This window comes from Bacillus rossius, chromosome 1 (genome assembly GCF_032445375.1).
Source record: "Bacillus rossius redtenbacheri isolate Brsri chromosome 1, Brsri_v3, whole genome shotgun sequence".
Lineage (NCBI taxonomy): Eukaryota > Metazoa > Arthropoda > Insecta > Phasmatodea > Bacillidae > Bacillus > Bacillus rossius.
The window spans coordinates 298,276,743-298,296,986 of NC_086330.1; the positions used below are offsets into that span (position 1 = coordinate 298,276,743).

At 39.1% G+C, this 20,244-nt stretch overlaps 1 protein-coding gene across 1 annotated transcript; it reads left to right on the top strand.

Annotated features, from left to right (window-relative positions):
• The first annotated feature begins 5,539 nt into the window (after nt 1-5,539).
• On the top strand, nt 5,540-19,596 carry LOC134527764 (uncharacterized). The gene is made up of 3 exons (XM_063360699.1): nt 5,540-6,139; nt 14,005-14,350; nt 19,538-19,596. Exons 1-3 carry the CDS (start codon nt 5,540-5,542, stop codon nt 19,594-19,596), a joined length of 1,005 nt encoding a protein of 334 aa, XP_063216769.1.
• The last annotated feature ends 648 nt before the right edge of the window (nt 19,597-20,244 follow it).

Below are 20,244 nucleotides of genomic sequence, written 5' to 3' on the forward strand. Positions count from 1 at the left end.
GTATGACGTCATGTCCGTCATCTTGATAATACGTAATTTTAATGCTAGAAAATGAAAAAATTTAAAATTATTAAAAAAAAAATTAATTAAATAAATTTTAATAAAAAAACATTAAAACTCCGTTGCACTTTTCGTTACAGCCACCATCAATGAAAACCGTAATTTTTATGGTAGAAATCTGGAAAAATAAAAAATAATTATTATTAAATTTTAATAATCACATTTTAATAAAATACTATTAAAAACGCACTTACGTCCTGAAGTCCTTGGTTCGAACCTGGTAAGAGCATAAATAAAAATAAAATATCGATAGATCCTTCTTCCATGGAAGCCACCTGTAGACTGGGCTCCCACCACCAATACCAAGGTATATAATATCAGCTGGTATGACGTTACATCAGCCATATTGTTTTCGTCTGCTGGAGACCACCATCTTGTTTTCTGTTCCTAGTGTGCACTACCTTCTTATTAGTTAAAATTTAACCTGCTATAGTGCAGCAATAATTTTATATTACTGTGGCAACAGCCATCTTGTCATTTGGGTGCCATCTTGGAAATTCGTAATTATTTAGCTAAAAATTAGGGAAAAAGTTCAAAATCATCAAAAAATAACTTATTATTTTACTTATTGGTTCGATCAGTTCCTGTCCTTGGTTCGATCCCGAAGCAATGCAAAAAAAATTAATGTAAAAATAGCACAAAAGTGACAGTTTAGAGAAATAAAACACCACAAGATCTTTTACAAACGTAATATTTATTACTTAATTTCTATTCTACTACAGGAACACTTGCGAAAGCCAGCAATCTTATAAAAAATAAGGCCTGCATAGGCCTTAGCTCCAGCAGGTTTATACTAGACACAGACCAGCCAGAACCTTTACTGACATAGTCCTCCTCTTCTTGACAGAGTTTTTGGATATCGTGTTTAACAGTTTGCTTCACATCGTCAGAACTGTAAATTACTGCAGCCGATGTCTTGAATGCACACTTCTTCACTTTGTCATCGAACGGATTTTTAAGATGGTGGTCGTAACGGAAATTGCAACAGTGACGACATAATCCTAGATGACGTCAGAGGCTTATCGGAGTCTGTAGACATGGATGCTTAAGCCTCTTTTAGGATTTTGTGTTCTTTTTAAGGCAAAAGACTTTTGAGGTTTTTCGAAATCCTAATTTTTGAATTTTTGAGGAAGAAAACGAGAATTGTTTCTTAAAAACGGTAAAATTGAGTCATTTTGAGTCATTTTGAGTCATTTTTGAAGAATTTTGAAGAATGTTTGAGTCCAAGATGGCCGCCATAACATCACAATCCAAGATGGTGGTCGGCTCCTCTGGCTCTTCCTGCGAGTGCCTGTGCCCGGAGGAATCAAAACATAATACTAATAAGTTAAAATAAGTTATTTTTTGATGAATTTTGAACTTTTTCCCTAATTTCTAGCTAAATAATTACGAATTTCCAAGATGGCAACCAAATTTCAAGATGGTGGGTGCCACAGTTATATAATTTATTGCTCCACAATAGCAGTTTAAATTTTAACTAATATGAAGGTAGTGCACACCAGGAGCCGAAAACAAGATGGTGGTCTCCAGCAGACGAAAAAAATATGGCTGATGTAACGTCATATCAGCTGATAATATTATATACCTTGGTATTGGTGGTGGGAGGTCAGTCGACAAGTGGCTTCCATGGAAGAAGGATATATCGATATTTTATTTTTATTTTTGCTCTTACCGGGTTCGAACCAAGGACTTCAGGACGTAAGTGCGTTTTTATATAGTATTTTATTAAAATGTGATTATTAAAATTTAATTATAATTATTTTTTATTTTTCCAGATTTCTACCATAAAAATTACTGTTTTCATTGATGGTGGCTGTAACGAAAAGTGCAACGGAGTTTTAAAGATTTTTTATTAAAATTTATTTTATTATTTTTTTTATTAATTTTAAATTTTTTCCTCATTTTCTAGCATTAAAATTACTTATTTTCAAGATGACGGACATGACGTCATACTAGCTGACGATATTTATACCTTGACATAAGTTGGGGGGGGGGGGGGGTCAGTATTCCTGGAGCCACCATGAAGGAACGGTCGCCATTTTAATTTTGTTTGTACTCACCGGGTTCGCACCGAGGACATCGAGCTCCATGTCGTAGGAGTATGTTTTTAAATATTTTTATTAAAATTTATTTAATTGAATATTTATAATTTAAAAAAATCGTTAAAATCGGATATATTCAATGATTACATATTCCATGATGACGTCAGAGGCTGTATACATGGATGCTTAAGCCTCAATATGGACATTTCTAGCCGATGGGATTTTTAAGGACTAAAAACGGGTACTCTTCCTCGAAAAGAGAAATGTTTTATTTTTCTGTATTTTTGAGATTTTTTTGGCGGAATTTTTTTCCAAAAAAACTGGACATTTTGGCGAATTTTGGCGAATTGTGGGAAAATGTTCCCCAATTTTGGTAAATTTTTAAAGTCAAAGGTCAAGGTCAAAGGTCAAGGTGTTGCCATCCAAGATGGCCGCCGTGACGTCACAATCCAAGATGGCGGAAAAACACCACCCCCACCGCCTGTCGCTTGTGCCAGTTTATACTATTACATACTATTGTCCATGAATAGATGTGGTACTCAGCTTTCATGGGTGGATGAAAATTTTGAACATAGTAATATTTCTTGTAAGAAACTGATATATAATTTAATGTCAGATGTTTGACCCATCCATACTTTGCTAAAAGACTCGCATGTTCAAAGAATGTACCTATCATTGTTCTTCACTATGTCCCCTTGGCATGTTGTTATTGGACAGTATTTACACAGAGCGGTATTTTACGCATGGGAATGAAGAAACATATTGAATGTTGCCATGGAGATTTAAAACCATGTAAAATTTTGTAATCTAAAATACAGTCAATTCGGTCGTTTTCTGTAGGTTTAGTTACTCATATTGCTATATCTCATGTAAATATTTTAAAATAAAACATAGCTGACATATCTACATCTCGATTAATGTAGCATTATGACTGTGAAATAATTTTGGAAATAGGTATAATTCATTATGATTATACTTCTCCCAAACAAACAAACAAACAAACTCTCTTTTTAACATAAGTAAATATTAGAGACCGTAGTATTTGTGTTATCATTTTTTGGTCTACATAAGACCAATCAAGCGTGCCCTCATGCTGGTTCTCCGGTTGCGCCACAGTTTGTGTGACGGACTCAGCCAATGAGAAATCCTTCGGCACAAAGAAACATCTAATCACAGAAAATCTGGTCCAGGCGTCTCGCAATTCACCAGCCAATCAACAGATGGCATTAACCGCATGAAGTAGTCTACCCTGTTGGTCATTGATCTCGTAAATGTGTCCAGTCCGTGTCTACAAGCTTAAGTTCCAAAACAAAACCCACACTGAATAAAGCTTCGTCTTTTTTTCTGCAGGAGTTTGTCACGTATTGGGGCAGTGTTTGTGTTTCTTTTTCCATATTGAGAATAGTAAACAAATATATACTCTGAGATTTTGTAATGCCCCATTAGCCTTTTTCTGCACTGTAAAGAAAATAATTATATCCTAATTGGCCATTCAATATATAACGGTGAGTGATTTTCATTAAAATTAAAAGTAATAATCTGGTAAAAAATGTATTAAGGTTCCTTCATAGTAGTTCAAAATTACCGACTTTGGCACAATATATTTCTTATGGGACATTCATTGACGTCCACGTCTTGTCTCTCGGGTCCCTTCGGCCAGACACGTGCATCGGTCGATGCTTATAACAGGAATTCGTCAACCATGACCGGTCACTTTCGTTTTCTACATCCGCATTCCTCGATGGTTCACTGGCTGCTAATTAGACTCTGCTAATTAGACTTACCATCACCCGCAGCATTATTTTATATTTATTTTGGTAGCAACTTATTGTATTGTAAAAATCGCTTTGTGTTTGGTCTAATAAACTGTTTATTACAATTTCTAAATAAATTAATATTTAGTGACAACATGCGGATATTTTCTGCGACACACAACTTTCAAGCGTGGCGCGACGCCTTTGACCGCATGACCACTCCACCTACCTTGAAGAAAAGTGGTGAATTTTGAGTCAACTTTGAATGTTAAGGTCACTAAAATGGCGGAATACAAATAAATGGACTCCCCCAATATTCTTAAAACATATTAAGTTAAAGGTAATAGTGTTGCGTACTTAACTCTTCCGCACAATTACTTTGTTTAAATTAATATTTATATCCTTACTATTATGTAAGCTATGTGCAATCTAGCAAACGTTTTATAACCTCAGTTGCCTAGTGTTTTTTCATGTGACAACCGAAAGATCGCAGAAACGTTTTACTGAATTAACTTCTGGCATACAGTATTGCAAAAATATTGACGTAGAATCGTTTGATTGTTCACCGAGTGTGTTGTTTACTTAAATCATAAATTCGTTTGTAAACAAAAATAATCGTTTTATATAAAAGCTTTTGATGTAGTAATGGTCAAGCTAAAATGATATAAACAGTAATTTATAAATAATAAACTAAAAAAGTATTATAATGGCAGTCAATGATTAAGTTAAGTACACACATTGGTGTGGTGGTCGTGCGGGCAAAGGAGTCGTCACTTTGGGCATGAAAACTGGGGCTCGTATGTCAGAATCCACCTGTTGCAACTTTAACATATTTATATATATTATAACAACACCTTCCGAGGCATAAAATAAAACGAATTTTTTACAATACAACTAGCTGCTACCGAAATAAATATAAAATAAGGCTGCCGGCGATGGCAGGTCATCCAGGTAGGAGAGACTAGCATATTCTAGTTTACAGACAGTGAACTATCGGGCAGGAAAGCGAATGTAGAAGACGAAAGTAACCAAAATGGTCAACGAGCTCCTGATCATAAGCATGGATGATGGACACGTCCGAACATGGCCGAAGAGTTCCGAGAGTCAAGCCGTTAAGCCAATTCCCATACATTTCTGCAAAAATCGGCCATTATGAACTACTCTTTATCAATGATTAGTACGCTACTTCATGATTAACCGTAACACGGAATAAAAGATAATAATTGTTTTATAATTTTACAGCCCATTTATCAAGAGATACATTTCATTACCAGTATTTTGAATAAAATTTAAGTTACATTTAATCTTATTCGTTTTACCTTTTACCAAACACCAAGTCTCCTAGGTTAAAATTCGAGTTCCCCACTATTAATATCCCCTTTCTACACAAAATTTACAGGGCACGTTGCAATATTGAACCAAGAAGATTGATTGAAAATGAAAGACTGTCTCAATGGTGAAAATGAATGATAAACTAGTGGGAAGCAAGTGCGGACGATCGCGAGTGTAGTTTTGGAACAGTGTTGGCGACGCACGATGTGCTGTGCCGCGGCACGGGCGAGCAGCGAGGGAGACTGCGGAGCGACGTGGCTGAGCCGCTGGTGATCTGGAGGCGCCATGCCCGCGCTGCTCTAGGGCCGCGCACCGACCCCGGCCGGCGGCCATGCGAGCCGGCGACGAGCGATGGTCCAGGTGGCGCCTCTCCCGCGCCAAGAGATGAAGTGCGTCGCCGAGGTCGCGGACAAGGCGGTGTCCACGGAAGACCTGAAGCGGCGCCAGCCAGATCCGGGCAAGGACGACCCCGGAGGCCCCGTGATGGAGATCATGCGCCTGGAGGCCGTCCTGGCAGCGCTGGTGCAGAGCAAGGTGATCTCCATCAAGGGCTCCGGCAAGGAAGCGCGCCGGCCCGTGGCGCCCGAGGACTTCGCCCCCGGGAACCTTCTCTCGTCTTCCACCGTGTCCTCGCACAAGGACGGCGCTCCCCAGCACCACCACCACCACGGCCGGCGCAAGAGCCGCCACCACCACCACCGGGCGTCGGACGCCGGCGGGCTCCTGGCGTCGGGCCTGTTCCCCAAGCGGCGCCACCGACACCGGCACCGCCGCCACCACCAGCACCACCACGACTGCCAGCTGCACCACCGCGAATACCGCGACGAGGAGGAGCTGTACCAGCTGCAGGAGACAGCGTTCTGCGCGAGCACCGCGACCCTGGCGCCGCCCGGCGCGGGCCCGTCCCGCTGCGCCTCGTGCTGCCCCAGCCCCGCGCCCTCGCAACGGCAAGTACCCCTTCCTCGCCCCAGCCCCGCGCCCTCGCAACGGCAAGTACCCCTTCCTCGCCCCAGCCCCGCGCCCTCGCAACGGCAAGTACCTCTTCCTCGCCCCAGCCCCGCGCCCTCGCAACGGAAAGTACCCCTTCCTCGCCCCAGCCCCGCGCCCTCGCAACGGCCAGTACCCCTTCCTCGCCCCAGCCCCGCGCCCTCGCAACGGCCAGTACCCCTTCCTCGCCCCAGCCCCGCGCCCTCGCAACGGCAAGTACCCCTTCCTCGCCCCAGCCCCGCGCCCTCGCAACGGCCAGTACCCCTTCCTCGCCCCAGCCCCGCGCCCTCGCAACGGCAAGTACCCCTTCCTCGCCCCAGCCCCGCGCCCTCGCAACGGCCAGTACCCCTTCCTCGCCCCAGCCCCACGCCCTCGCAACGGCAAGTACCCCTTCCTCGCCCCAGCCCCGCGCCCTCGCAACGGCAAGTACCCCTTCCTCGCCCCAGCCCCGCGCCCTCGCAACGGCCAGTACCCCTTCCTCGCCCCAGCCCCGCGCCCTCGCAACGGCAAGTACCCCTTCCTCGCCCCAGCCCCGCGCCCTCGCAACGGCAAGTACCCCTTCCTCGCCCCAGCTCCGCGCCCTCGCAACGGCCAGTACCCCTTCCTCGCCCCAGCCCCGCGCCCTCGCAACGGCAAGTACCCCTTCCTCGCCCCAGCCCCGCGCCCTCGCAACGGCAAGTACCCCTTCCTCGCCCCAGCCCCGCGCCCTCGCAACGGCAAGTACCCCTTCCTCGCCCCAGCCCCGCGCCCTCGCAACGGCAAGTACCCCTTCCTCGCCCCAGCCCCGCGCCCTCGCAACGGCCAGTACCCCTTCCTCGCCCCAGCCCCGCGCCCTCGCAACGGCAAGTACCCCTTCCTCGCCCCAGCCCCGCGCCCTCGCAACGGCAAGTACCCCTTCCTCGCCCCAGCCCCGCGCCCTCGCAACGGCAAGTACCCCTTCCTCGCCCCAGTCCCGCGCCTTCGCAATTCAAGTACCCCTTCCTCGCCCCGGCATCCTCCCCGCTGTGGCGTCCCCCCGGGCGAGAGTAACTGCAGCTCTAAAAGAAACAGTTGTGACACACTACCATTCCTAATATCACACTTCCAAAATTTATCTGAAAATTAACTGATGCATGGATATCGACAAGCATGAGTTGTGGTGTCCGCAGAATAAAGTAATAAAAATATTATTTAAAGATTCATCAAATAATTTAAAATATATATATTGTTGGAATCATATGATTTGATTCGATCGGCAAATTAAATCATGAAAGTTTCAATTCTCCACTTGAGTGAACTTGCACAAAAATAATTTGAAAACAAATTACATTATGAGTACTCTTTTCAAAATCTCTCCAATGATTCGATATGATCCATAAACACATAAAACTGTGTAAAAATAAATTAATAGTTAAAAGTGTGCTCTAATTTTTTAATTAATTAATTTATAAAGGAGTATTTAAACTCGCCTAGGGTATTTCAAAACTAAATTTAAATTCTCGTGTCATCATAAGTTTTTCTTTTGTTATTTATATAAAAATTAAATCATTTAAGAATAGTATTTTGATTTTCTATGTACATATAACTTGTATATGCATAGAAGTGCTGATTGTAATTTTCGAACAACCATAGTTTTCTTATCTTATCTTAGCATGGCAAACTCAAGGCCACTTTTAAATTCGAAACATTATGTGAGTCTATTAAAACACAAATCATTTTGTAGGAAATAAACATGATATACCAGTTTACCCTTATAGATGCACTTGAAGACAATCCATAACTAGTTGTTACAAGTAGCTTAAAAATTTAATTTAAGAAAATATTATAATATTTATGGATTCAATCATAATACATTATATATATCGACAAGTATTTATCAACATATGTATTCTTGTCAATTATTTAGGACTGCAATTAATAATCAATAATTATTTATTTTGTATATGATATTCAAAATTGCTTCAGTTTTATATGGAAATTCTAGATGTTATTCTACTATGCACAAAACAAATAGTTGAATTCCCCTTTTGGGATGATATAATATTCCAGACAATCCCAAAGAATGGTCGTTATTATTAATACTAAGCATTATTTTACTTTAGTGGTTCAGACCCGAATAGAAACTACTAAAATCTTTTCCTCAAGATTTTCAATGCATGACTAGCCAACTTAATTTACTATGCAAAATTTGAGATAATGAACAGTAGTAACGTGTCTTTGAATGCAACTTAGTGTTTTCCGAAATGTTTAAAAACCAGCAACAAATTAGTAAATTCCTCTAAAAGAAGTATACAAGTTATATGAGATTTCACTCCCAGGTTAAACATAATTCCTTATTTTTTGTCTGAAATCGGTCACTAATGATTCTCACACTACCAACCACACAGCGTAAATCCTAATAAATTTAGTTTAGTTCCGAAATACATCAGGAATTAGGTTCTCCTTAGCAATCTTTGGGTTCAGGATCTAGGGGATTTTAATACATTTAAACTTTTAGTAAAATAATGTCTAATTTGTATTTTAGAGTCTTGATGTTCAATACCATAAAAAATAAGGATTGTTGTAAAATTTTATTAGAGATGGAAGGTGGTGTTGGTGGTCTAAAACAATGTTAGGTTAACCTATGTAGTTGTTTCACAATACATAACCGTCTTTGGCTTGTAAAATCCTAATACTAATTTACATAAATATCCATCCAATGCAATACGCACAAATTTACATTATTTGAAGTTGTAGCCACAATCAAAGCAAATACGCAAACAGGAATGGACCATTAACTAGTGCTTTGAAGAATCAATTGATACATTGAAACACACATGATAACACAAAAATTAACATAAATGTTGGTATTTCAATATAAACATTAACCAACGTCTCCCAATTACTTTAAATTTATGTGCTACATATTATTTAAAAGTTATGCAACCTATTTAATATTTTTAATATACGCATTAGACAGGCATATGCAAAACACAGAGTCTTTTTAACGTGCGCGATTTAAAAAAAAGGAATCCAACCTGACAGTGTAACATTTGTTGATTCGCACCTTTGTTTAAATACTTTTTAAGTGTTTGCTCAGCAATAAATAATTTTTTCGAGTCAAAATAATTATATTAAGAAAGTAAAATCACAGACAGTTCACAAGTAACATTACTAAAAATTATGTATAAGTCAGCTCTGAAGGTAAATGACATTCTGATGTTAGTATAAACAGAATCCTTAGTGTACAATAATAGCATCTTAGGCCCTATCTAGTGACAGCCCCCTCTAGGCATGTAACTTTCAAAAGTAATATAGTAAGAAGGCTCCTGCTACAGGGTCCTGGATCCCGATTGTTGATTGTCAAAAGCCATCTTGGATTGTGACGTCACGGTGTCCATCTTGAATGATGACATGACAGTTGCACTTTTCTATACGTTCGCTTATCTTGAATTGTTACGTCAAGGTCACCATAAGGATTACGTAACTGTTGTACTTTTAATTACGGCCGGTATCTTATACATTCGTTGTTATAATCCTATTTTAAAGGAATCTTTTAAATAATAAAAACATTAAATTTTAAATATTAAAAACTTTCCGCAATTTTAAAAAAGGTCCGCCATATTAAATTTCCGGAAATTTTCATTCTAAAAAATTGGGAACAAAATTTTAATTTATAAAAATTGAAATTAAAGAAACTTTAATTTAAAAAACTTTCGTCATTTTAAATGAATCAGACATCTTAAAATACCGTAATTATTATGCTGGAAAATTAAAAAATATATATAAAAAATATTTATATACGATTTTATTGATTTTAAAACTAGACCATTGACCTTGACACTTGACCTTTAATTTGAATATTGACTTAAAATTGGTCCTTGACCACCATCATGGATTATTATGCAATTACCGATATTTGAATAAAAGATGTAACTGTTGAAACTTTTGTTATGGCCACCATCTTGAAAATCTGTAATTATTGAGCTATAAATTCAAGAAAAATACGAAATTCGTAAAAAAAAAACACTTGTTAAAATAATGATTGATTCGATTGCCTTCTATTGATCATTGCTCGATATAAAAATGTTTTTTTTTGTGGGTAAAAACCACTAATTTAATAAATCGTTTTTAAAAACATAAAAACAAACTAAATTCCTCATCTACCAACCTCCAGTAAGCCGAAGATACTGGCCACCTCATAGAAATTCGTGATTATTAACCTATAAATTCGGAAAAATTCCAAAAATCATCAAAAACATCTGTAATTAAGTAACTGATTTAATCTAAAGATCCATGTTCGAGGTTTGATAACAGGCAGTACAGAGTTAATTAAATTGATCAACTATACCTATATTAAATAGTCTAGTTTCGGGATACAATAACTAATAAACATAATTACCACATGAAACAGAAAGACAGAAGAGTTAGCACACATCAAGTGCCAGTCACTCATGCGGTATTGACCATGTGGTCGATACCCACCCAGCAACTTTTTGTTTATTTTTTCTTGTCTTGCGTAGAAAAATAACTTCCAATACATAAAGTTAAACGTATTCACGTTCGACTAGTTGAAGTACATAAATTCAAGCATGTTACCCATAAAGTTTTTTAAAAATATTGACGAGGCTGGACGAGACTGGACGAAGCTGAGCGAGCCAGTCTGTAGCTGCATGCCGCGCGCTGGGAAATATTTGTAAGCTTGCAGAAGCATAGGGTGACCGTCCACCTGCTCGCTCGAGGAATGCGCGGCCTCGTTTCCGGCCGCCCGGCTAAAACTTAAAAACTCCGCTGGAATCTATACCCAGTACATGTATAGTAGGTACTTGGAATGGCTTCACAGAAAGGGAAAAAATGGAACGAAAGCCTACGAGCCTATTAAAGTAATATTTGCGCCCTGAAATATTTTGTAATGCATATACCATAGTCGAACCCAGGTCATATCCCACAAAAATAGACATCGTCACAAATAATAAGAAACAACATATCTTCATACAGGCCAAGCGTCTCCGAAACAAGAGGTATTTTTCGTCGAAACTCAGCAAACATTTTAGACAGGTCATGTTTAATGTCAGGCGTATAGACCAGGCATCTCCAAACCACGAGGCCAATCATGACCTGACTACAGTCTTGACTATGCACATTTAACGAAGCGACACAGATTCAATAAAAAGAAAAAGACATGAAATGGAAACACTGGACATGCAATGGACACGCAGTAGATACTGCCTTGTATCAAGCCGTGGACACGAGACTTTCGAATAAATCAGTAAATTAATTGCTGATTTATTAATTTTTTTTTAATTTTTTCGAATTTTTATGTTAATAATCACGAATTTCCAATGTGTGGCCATTATGTCATCATCGGCTTACTGTAGGTTGGTAGATGAGGAATTTAATTTACTTTTATATTTTTTATCACGATTTATTAAATTAGTGGTTTTTACCTACAACAAACGTTTTTTTTTTGGATCGAGCAAGGATCAAAGCAAGGCAATCGAATAATTCATTATTTTAACTAGTGTTTTTTTATGGATTTTGAAATTTTCTCGAGTTTCTAGCTTAATAATTACATATGTTCAAGATGGTGGCCAAAACAAAAGTTTCAACAGTAACATATTTATTTCAAATGTCAGTAATTGCATAATAATCCAAGGTTGCGGTCGAGGTCAAGGTTAAAGTTGAAGTGTCAATGTCAAAGGCAAAGTGTCAAGGTCAATAGTCAAGTGTCAAGTCAAGGTCGAAGGTTGAGGTCATATGGTAGGTAAGTTTAAAGGTTAAGGTCAAATCAATAAAAATTTTATTTTAATTTTGAATTTATTTATTATAAATGTTAAAATGTTTCCCGTTTTTCTAGCACAAAATTTTTGGTTTTTAAAATGGCGGACAAATTGCAAAATTATGAGGTTTTTTATTAAAGTTTAATTTATTAATTATTTATAAATTTTTAAGTCTTCCCGATTACCTAGCTTAAAAATTACAGTTTTTTTAAATATGGTGAACGATTTTCCCTGTTTTGGTATTTTTTATACTAAAAATATTAATAACTAATTTTTTTATAAATTCTAAAAATTTTCTTATTAAAATCAATATAATAAATAAAGATTATGAAGATGGCAGGCGTGATTTCATCATTCAAGATGGCCCCGTGATGTTGCAATCTAAGATGGCAATCGACAATCAACAATCTGGACTCTGGACCCTGTAGCAGGAGCCCGTTTACTATACTACTTTCAATGCATCTTAGAATAATAACTGTATTTGAATCCATCGATGTCTATTTTGAAATACAATATGAACATCATTGCATGTAACTCAGAATTTGAGATAAATATTTCATTGCTGAGCCAACTAAAAATATTCTGGAGATGCCATAATCACCTGCTTTACCAAGAATCATACAGTCATAAATTAACTTTCTCCAACTATTCACTTTTTTGAGACCACAGTAGACACATGAATGCAGATAAATTTTGCTGAAATGAATCAGAGTCAACTGTAATGAAATCTAAAAATTTTCTTGCTTCGAAAATTTCCGTTCAACATAGAATAATTAATATTATTTTCCCCCAACATGTACTTTTTATTAATAAGAAAGTAGTAACATGAGCATGCATACAACACATTTGTGGCCACAACTCTTCTCAGTAAATTTTGTAATACAAATTTTTTATTGAGTTAAAAATCCCTAGCTTGACACACAGTAGAAACCTTCCAGTGCATATTAAAATGTTTCCTAATTGAGCCAAAACCAACTTTATTAATTATGCAGTTCTTCTTGTGTCGTAACATTCTATGCATTTTACATTCGTAACTTCAACTTCGTTAATCCTAAACTTGCTTGAAGCGACTGCAAAATATTATCCATATAAGAAAATCCACAATTTTTCAAATGATCAGAAACAAAAAAAAAAAAATATAAGGTTACTCTGTTCACATCCCATAAATCCATAACTTCGCCTTCACTCACTATGCACTACACGAGATTTAACAAATTCTGGAGTCCTCCTTGTCCAAACATCATAGAATCACGAATTGTCCTTAACCCGCTTGTCCATAGTCTGTGACCACAGCAGAAATCCGCCCATGTATGCAATTCAGCATTGCCCAAGTGGTCTCAACATAGGTTTATTATGACATTTTCCTTAACCAGTTATCGTAATTCCCTTTACCCACCATTCAATAGTTTTAAATAGCAGCAGAAACCTGTTCGTACCTGCATTTCAAAATTTTTAAAATGGTTCTGAACAAAGATCATTAATTCTTGAAATATGCTTTTCCATGCTCTTTAAAATCATAATGTTTACCTTCGTCTGCCATATACTAGCTACATACCACAGCATAAACCCAACCTTTCAACCATATCAGTGGTTGTTAAAACTGACCAGAGGAAACTCCACAAATGTTGAATTCCGCACATCTTGAATTCTTTAGGGGAATTAAACTTCACCATCTTGAAATTTAAAAATTTTTTATACCACTTTCAATAAAGCTTAAGCGCTAAATATTTTGGTATAACATGGCATTGTATTGAGCTTTTGCTACTTGTTGAAGTCAACACTTGTTAACTGGTGAGATTATTACGATAGTTGTAGTCGCCCGGGTGATATAAGTAATTTCCTCGTGGGACTTACAGACTAGAGCCTGTAAGTAAATATGTAGTTGCAACAAGGTATCGAAGTTACGGGAGATATTATTTATGCTTTGACATGCCAAACATTGGGCTAAATAGTTCTAAATTAAAGCTATAACCAAAAGATGTAAAACTCCAAGGTGGTGGGGTCTGATCCTCCCTAACAGTGGGTTCCTCCAGCATGCACTAGCCTGACACGCAGCAGCGACCGTGGGTTCTGTGATCGCCGTCCAGGAAGATCCTCCACTCGCACTACGACACCGAGTTCGTGGCGCTCGACATGGACCTGGAGGACGAGGCGTTCCTCAGCCTGCACGAGGAGGCGCTGGGGGACGACGGCGACGACGCGGAGGCGGGGCCGGCGGCGGCCCGGCGGCGGCAGCACCGGAGGCGGCGGCGGCGGAAGCGCGAGTACGGCGGCGACGGGCCCGGGCGGCCGAAGAGGACAGCGCGCGTCATGGACCCGGAGGACCTGCCCAAGAGAGCGCGCTGGACCATCATCGCGACGGCGTGCCTGCTGCTGCTGATGAGCGTGCTGCTGGTGGGGGTCACGCTGAGGATGGCGCCCATCATCGACGAGATGGGTGAGTACCTGTGCACCAGCAGCAATTCCAGTCAACATGCAGGCGTTTGAATTAAGAAGGCTCCTGGAATAAACCAAGTTCTCTTCTTACTTACAGAGCATTGACTTTCGTAGAAACTTTACCATATACTGACCTGTGTTCCGTTGAAACAGGGTAATCATACGCTTGTAAGGATAAAAGATCGTGTTTCCTGAGTAAACTTAACAAGTTTCTAATGGTCTTGTCATTGCACCAAAATAATTATTTAGAGCCTGTAATTTTACGAATATATCAGTAAATTTACGAAGAACCCTGGATAATTTTTAACCAGTGTTATTCGTAAACTTAAGGTGAAAATTTTTAACAGCATAAGTCGAGAAAATGACGTGAAGCATATAAATTGTTCTTCCATAGCGAAAATTGTGGGTTTACTTTTACCTTGAAAATTTTGAAATGGACTTCTGGTAGTTATTTCAAAAAATAACTGCATAAAATACCACTTAATCGTAGCCTGCTTTACACGCTTTTTAACTGGCAACATACTAAGTAGTTTCATATTTTAATGCCTCCTTGGCTGTAAGAAAACACTTTAGTTAATTAACCGAAATGGCTTAAAATAAAGTAGGCTTGGACCAACGTAAGCTCATAATAGGTGTATATTTTACAGATACATCGTATCTTCCAGTAGCAAAAGGTGTGATATATAAATTCCGTGTTTGTCCCTGTCATCTGTATCAAGATCATTTTCCTGAATACAGTCAAACTCACGCCAGTTTAATCTCAAAAACGTAGTTTAACGAAAAATTATTAAGTAATTGTACATTTTTATTTATAATTTCAGAAATTAATAGATATTTATTTGGGTTGTAGTTTCTCCGATTCTTACACAACTTGATATAGGTTTCCCGAGCCACAGTCTCTGTTGACTAGATACACGTCATCTTCCTGGCCGTGGCCACAGCACCATCCCCCCGGACTCGTGGCAAAGGGAGATGTGTTTCTGGCAAACATTTGAGGAGTGGGAGGGGGCGTTAACAAGTTCCCGAGGGCAAACTCCGTCAACGAGAATGTTGACCACGGGTCACAGGTCACAAGTCGTAAATGCGTTACCGTGCGGGCAAAACCAGCCCTGTATTCAAAATATTTATTTCTTTTTTACCTATGTATTACCAATATGTGCAGTATAACACACCTGACTCTTCCCTGACTCCTTCATCACATTTATAGTTTTTCACTGATTAAAAACCTGCCATATTTCTATAGGTAACCAAAATACAAATGTTTGTGCATCTTATGTTGCATTAGTCACAACGTACTTACGCATTATTTAATGATGTGATTAATCTGTTAACACAGTAACTAAAATACTGGAAACTGTTCACAAAAAATTCCAAGGTACCATCACAGAGGTTATTCAGCCTCACGTGTCACAAAATACAAATCTGTTTCGAAAATACTTGGCACTTCATCATTGCAACAAACAAATCCTAAACCCAAACTCAATATGCATGGCCGAATTAAATAGCGATAAAAGATGAGTGTTTGTCTTACTTTTTCTTTTAAATTCCCTTAACTAACATATATTCCCCTGACAGTTTCTGGAATTATTCAGATTTTTTTTTAATTTCCTGATAATTCTGCGTGTTTAGTTTTTCCGTTTGCCCTTACGCTAGATACTCTGATTATCAGTTACCGCGAGTGTTTAACCATGACGCTCCTGTGGCAGTACGTATCGGCGATTCAACACCAATACCAATCAATGATGATCAATTATGTCGGAGTTACGTCTAAAGTTGGCCACGTGCTGACTGGACGCGCGAGCTTTTAGAGCGCAGAGGTGCTAAGGGCAAACCTATTATACGTCTCTTCGCCTCTTCGCCTCTACGCGCTACACGCTGGTCTGTAGTCTTCTCGTAGGTGACGAGCCTCTGTGGGACTTCAAGATGTGACGTTATAATCCCAAGCTGAATATTAACGTTCACGTCCCTTTACTACCTGCAATACTGCGGACGATTATTTTATTTTCAAAACACGTCCGTGAAAACAACCGTTTTATGCCAATTAACTGTCCAAAGCATACATACTGAAAACTCAAATTAACAACAACGGAAATTATATATGCAACAGTAATTTTAATAGCAAGAGATATGTGTATTTAGATGTATTTTTCTGGTGCAAGAGCGGACTTTACAAACGCGTGCGTTCGATGTCACGTGTTCCTTGGCTTTTGCCACAATTCGCCTTTTCTATGGGTCGATCATGATTCACAAAATTCTTATGGCGTTTATTACTGATTTATATTCCTTCAGAGTGTGTCCAAAAACACGTAATCAAGGAAGATGATCATCTAGCTGACATCGCTCCACCCACTACGAACAGAGAGCTCTTAAGGAGGTGGCTCCCATTTCAGATCATGATTTTATATTTATATTAATCACTGATCAACTTTTAGACTTTTTTAATTGTTTACCTTTCACGAAATGAAATATATATACAGCGCATACTTTTTGCATAATTAGCTGATAAAGTTACATTTTTAACGTTTTTGGGTTGTACAAATAAAGAGAATTTAATTTATTGCAGAACTGAAACATTTAAGGTTTAACTGCAATGTCACTGGTTACTTCATGATATGGTTTGCATTTCTATCACAAAAAAGTTTTCATTTTTATTGGCTGTCAAAATCGTAATAAATCTGAGAATTTTGAAATGCCAGGTAAAATTAATTAATATTTTATGAAAGATATTCAACCCATTTCTTGAAGAAGACAGTGGCATTGCAGTTAAACCTTAAAAGTTTCAGTTCTAAAAAAAATTAAATTTGTCTTATTTGTACAACTAAAAAACGTTAAAAATGTAAATTTGGCAGCTAATTATACAAAAAGTATGCGCTGTATATATTTTTCATTTCGTGAAAGATAAACAATTGAAAAAGTCTACAAGTTTATCTGTAAATACTGTAAATATATATTATTGACCTAAAATGGGAGGCACCCCCTTAAACTGTCACTCCTCCCCAATTCCGTCCGAACCGGCTAAAGTTCCTCTTGTTGAGTCAAGCTGAACACGGGCTGCTCTGGGTGGTGCCCTTCCGGCCATTCCTATAAGGGGGGAAGGGGGGGGGGAGAGAAAGACGCCACAGTGGTTTCAACAGTTTTCATGCCGTAACAATTTTGTATCGTTCAATATTGATAATTTCTCTTTGTCAATACAAATATTACACATTAATAGGTATTTAAAGACCGTAACATAAATTCTATTGGCAGTCATATTATAGTTGTGGTTATGTCCAAAACGCCAATGACTTCACCGAGAAAACTATTTCTAGCAGCTCATCAAAACGATTATATTAATTTAATTTTCTGCTCTGTATTTTTTAATATCTTAAATCTTTTTTTGAATATCTTAAACTCTTGTAGTCCCACTTTAGGTAGGCTAGATACATGTATCATTATATATTTGTACTGTTAAGGCAGTCTCGGGGTAAGTTGATCAGGATATAAAAGATAATTACAATTTTGGTAATTTTGTATTTATCAACTACAAGGTGATTTATAGTGTTATTATTAAAAGCTCTTATTAATTGCATTGAACCATCGACGCTTAGCTGGGGGCCGTGCGACAACGCGCGAAGCTAGACGTAGCGGGATAACTAGGAGTCAGATCGTGCCTGTGAGGTTGACGTCATGAAGACAGAGCACGGTGAGGTCTGCAAGTGTGCTCTCTGGGAATTTTCTACGGAATGGGGGGGAGGGGGGGTTGCTGTCTGCCGCGGCGCGCGGTCGGTCGTTCCACGCCGCGAGGCGGTGGGTGTGACGTCAACTTTAGCGCGGTAAGACTGTAATTTCCCTCGGTCATGGGAGGACAGGGCCGTTTTGAAGCACGATGCCAGCCTGAGTGGACTTCGATCGCTCTACTATACTCAGGCCATGTGGAGCGTATGGCTGGTATGGCACTTTCTATACAAACTGTGATATCTGCGCCGATCTATATCTTCAAGGTGATGATGTTTCGCACGGACGGTGTTCAGCATAAACTTCGACGTCTGGACATGGCATGGCATTCATTTCTATATGTTTTGAACTTACGCCCGTTTTGAGTGGCACGTCACGTCATTTATTGTAAATTGTATTTCAATCCCAATGTGAGGCAACTTTGAATTTAGTCGCGCCACGAACTTTGGTAAAATGCTATCCATTGTAAAATATTGTTAACAAACTATGAGAACGTTTAGACATTTTGGTAAGGTGGACAGAGCTATGAAAATTTAAGTTATTTGATAAACAGAGTGCGTGTAACTTATTTCCAAATAAAGCTTAAGAGTGTCTGGAGTAATTTTGGAAATTGCTTACATTTGGCGTCGTTGCAACAGTGACGGAAAACTTTCACAGTGGAATATGTACTATTATTATTTGAACCCCAACATGAACTGGTTTTGAGATTAAGCTGCGTTTTTTTTACGTTATATATAATTTTTAAATTACCTTTTTTTATCATTTATATTTTTGCATATCACTATAGCAAATCGAGTACCCGCAGGAAATAAAGATGATAAAAAAGTGGGAATGCATAATATTTTATTCTTATACTACATGCTTTTGTATGTTAACGTAATAGTGTATTAAATATAATTTTTAATTGCCTTGATGTTTATGCTTTTAAATATGTATGGGTTGGCCTATCATTTAGCAAGGCACGGTTGTGCTTAAAATAATGTTGGTAATTTTCCCTCGTAGTTACTTTTGAAGGCAAATAAAACTTCATTATGTTTACAAATATTTGATTCTGCTTTATGCCTTATGCCATCCCAATTCCAGACTCAAAAATTTTTTTTTTAATTTGCTTTGCTTTAAAATATTGTATTTTATACCGTCGTTTCTACTGGTTGCTTCGAGTATTTTGAAAAGTTCAGAGTTATGCTATGGTTCGTTTGGTGTGGAACATCAACCAGAGTGTGAAGAAGCTTTGCGCCCGTGCTGGGTGCGCTGAGACACCAGCAGGGGTGTTCACAGTTCTTTTCATTTCTAACTCTCCCCTGAAGTTTCACTGCGCTACATTACTTCCCCCCGGAACCAAGAAGCTTGGGAGACCCGGAACTCTGCGTGGATCACTCGATCCACCCCGTGGGGGGGGGGGGGGGGGGAGGGAAGGAGGGAAGGGAGGGGCTGAGAGTCCGGCCTCGCTCCCTGGCGACCGCTCGGCGCCCAGGAGTCGTGAACCCGAGCCAGCCGGGCGAGTCCACGGACTCCAAGAACTGGCGCCTCTGACCCGCTGTGGCGACTGGCAGGGACCTGCGAAGACAACGTTATTATTTTACCAACAATCTACAGTTGATGACCTTCCTCGTTGCAACACTTGTCAGTTAATGCGCCCTATAGACTACAAACAATGACAAAAGCCTCTTGACGAGTCATCATCTACTTGAAGGTGAAATGAAGGTGACATTGACTTCATTGTGCACCCGTGTGTGAACTCTAGTCTGGAGACAGGAAACAACTGGATTCTGCGGTTCTGTAGAGACTGGCCTTCAATCACCTCGCCGTTCTCCGCCCCCAAGGGCCAGCTAACTAGCGACTAGCGACAGTGCGTTCGAATCATGCCAACTCACTCGACAGAAGCCTAGGATTCAGAAGAAGTGATAAAATGGCACGTCTGAGTAATAAACGGCCTACCTAATTTGTGTCATGAAGCATCTGTTGGTGTGCCGTAAGTATTTAATGACTAAAAATACGTGCATAAAGGTAAAAAACGATTTATTTCAAATCAACTGTATGTTATTAGTCTGTATCTGAAATTTAACTCATATAGATGGGACCATGTATATAATGTCAAAACCAGCAGTGTGTTAAAATACTGTAGAAACGGCTGTGTTTCGTGATTAGCTGAGTTTCTGTCAGAAACAAATCCCAGCAAAA

What these genes read in the sequence shown, in the direction of transcription:
- LOC134527764 (XM_063360699.1), top strand. Translation starts at nt 5,540, where the DNA reads ATGGTCCAGGTGGCGCCTCTCCCGCGCCAAGAGATGAAGTGCGTCGCC. An exon ending in CCGCGCCCTCGCAACGGCAA is followed by an intron (nt 6,140 to 14,004) that starts GTACCCCTTCCT and finishes CCGTCCAGGAAG; the next exon opens with ATCCTCCACTCGCACTACGA. An exon ending in GCCCATCATCGACGAGATGG is followed by an intron (nt 14,351 to 19,537) that starts GTGAGTACCTGT and finishes CTCGGCGCCCAG; the next exon opens with GAGTCGTGAACCCGAGCCAG.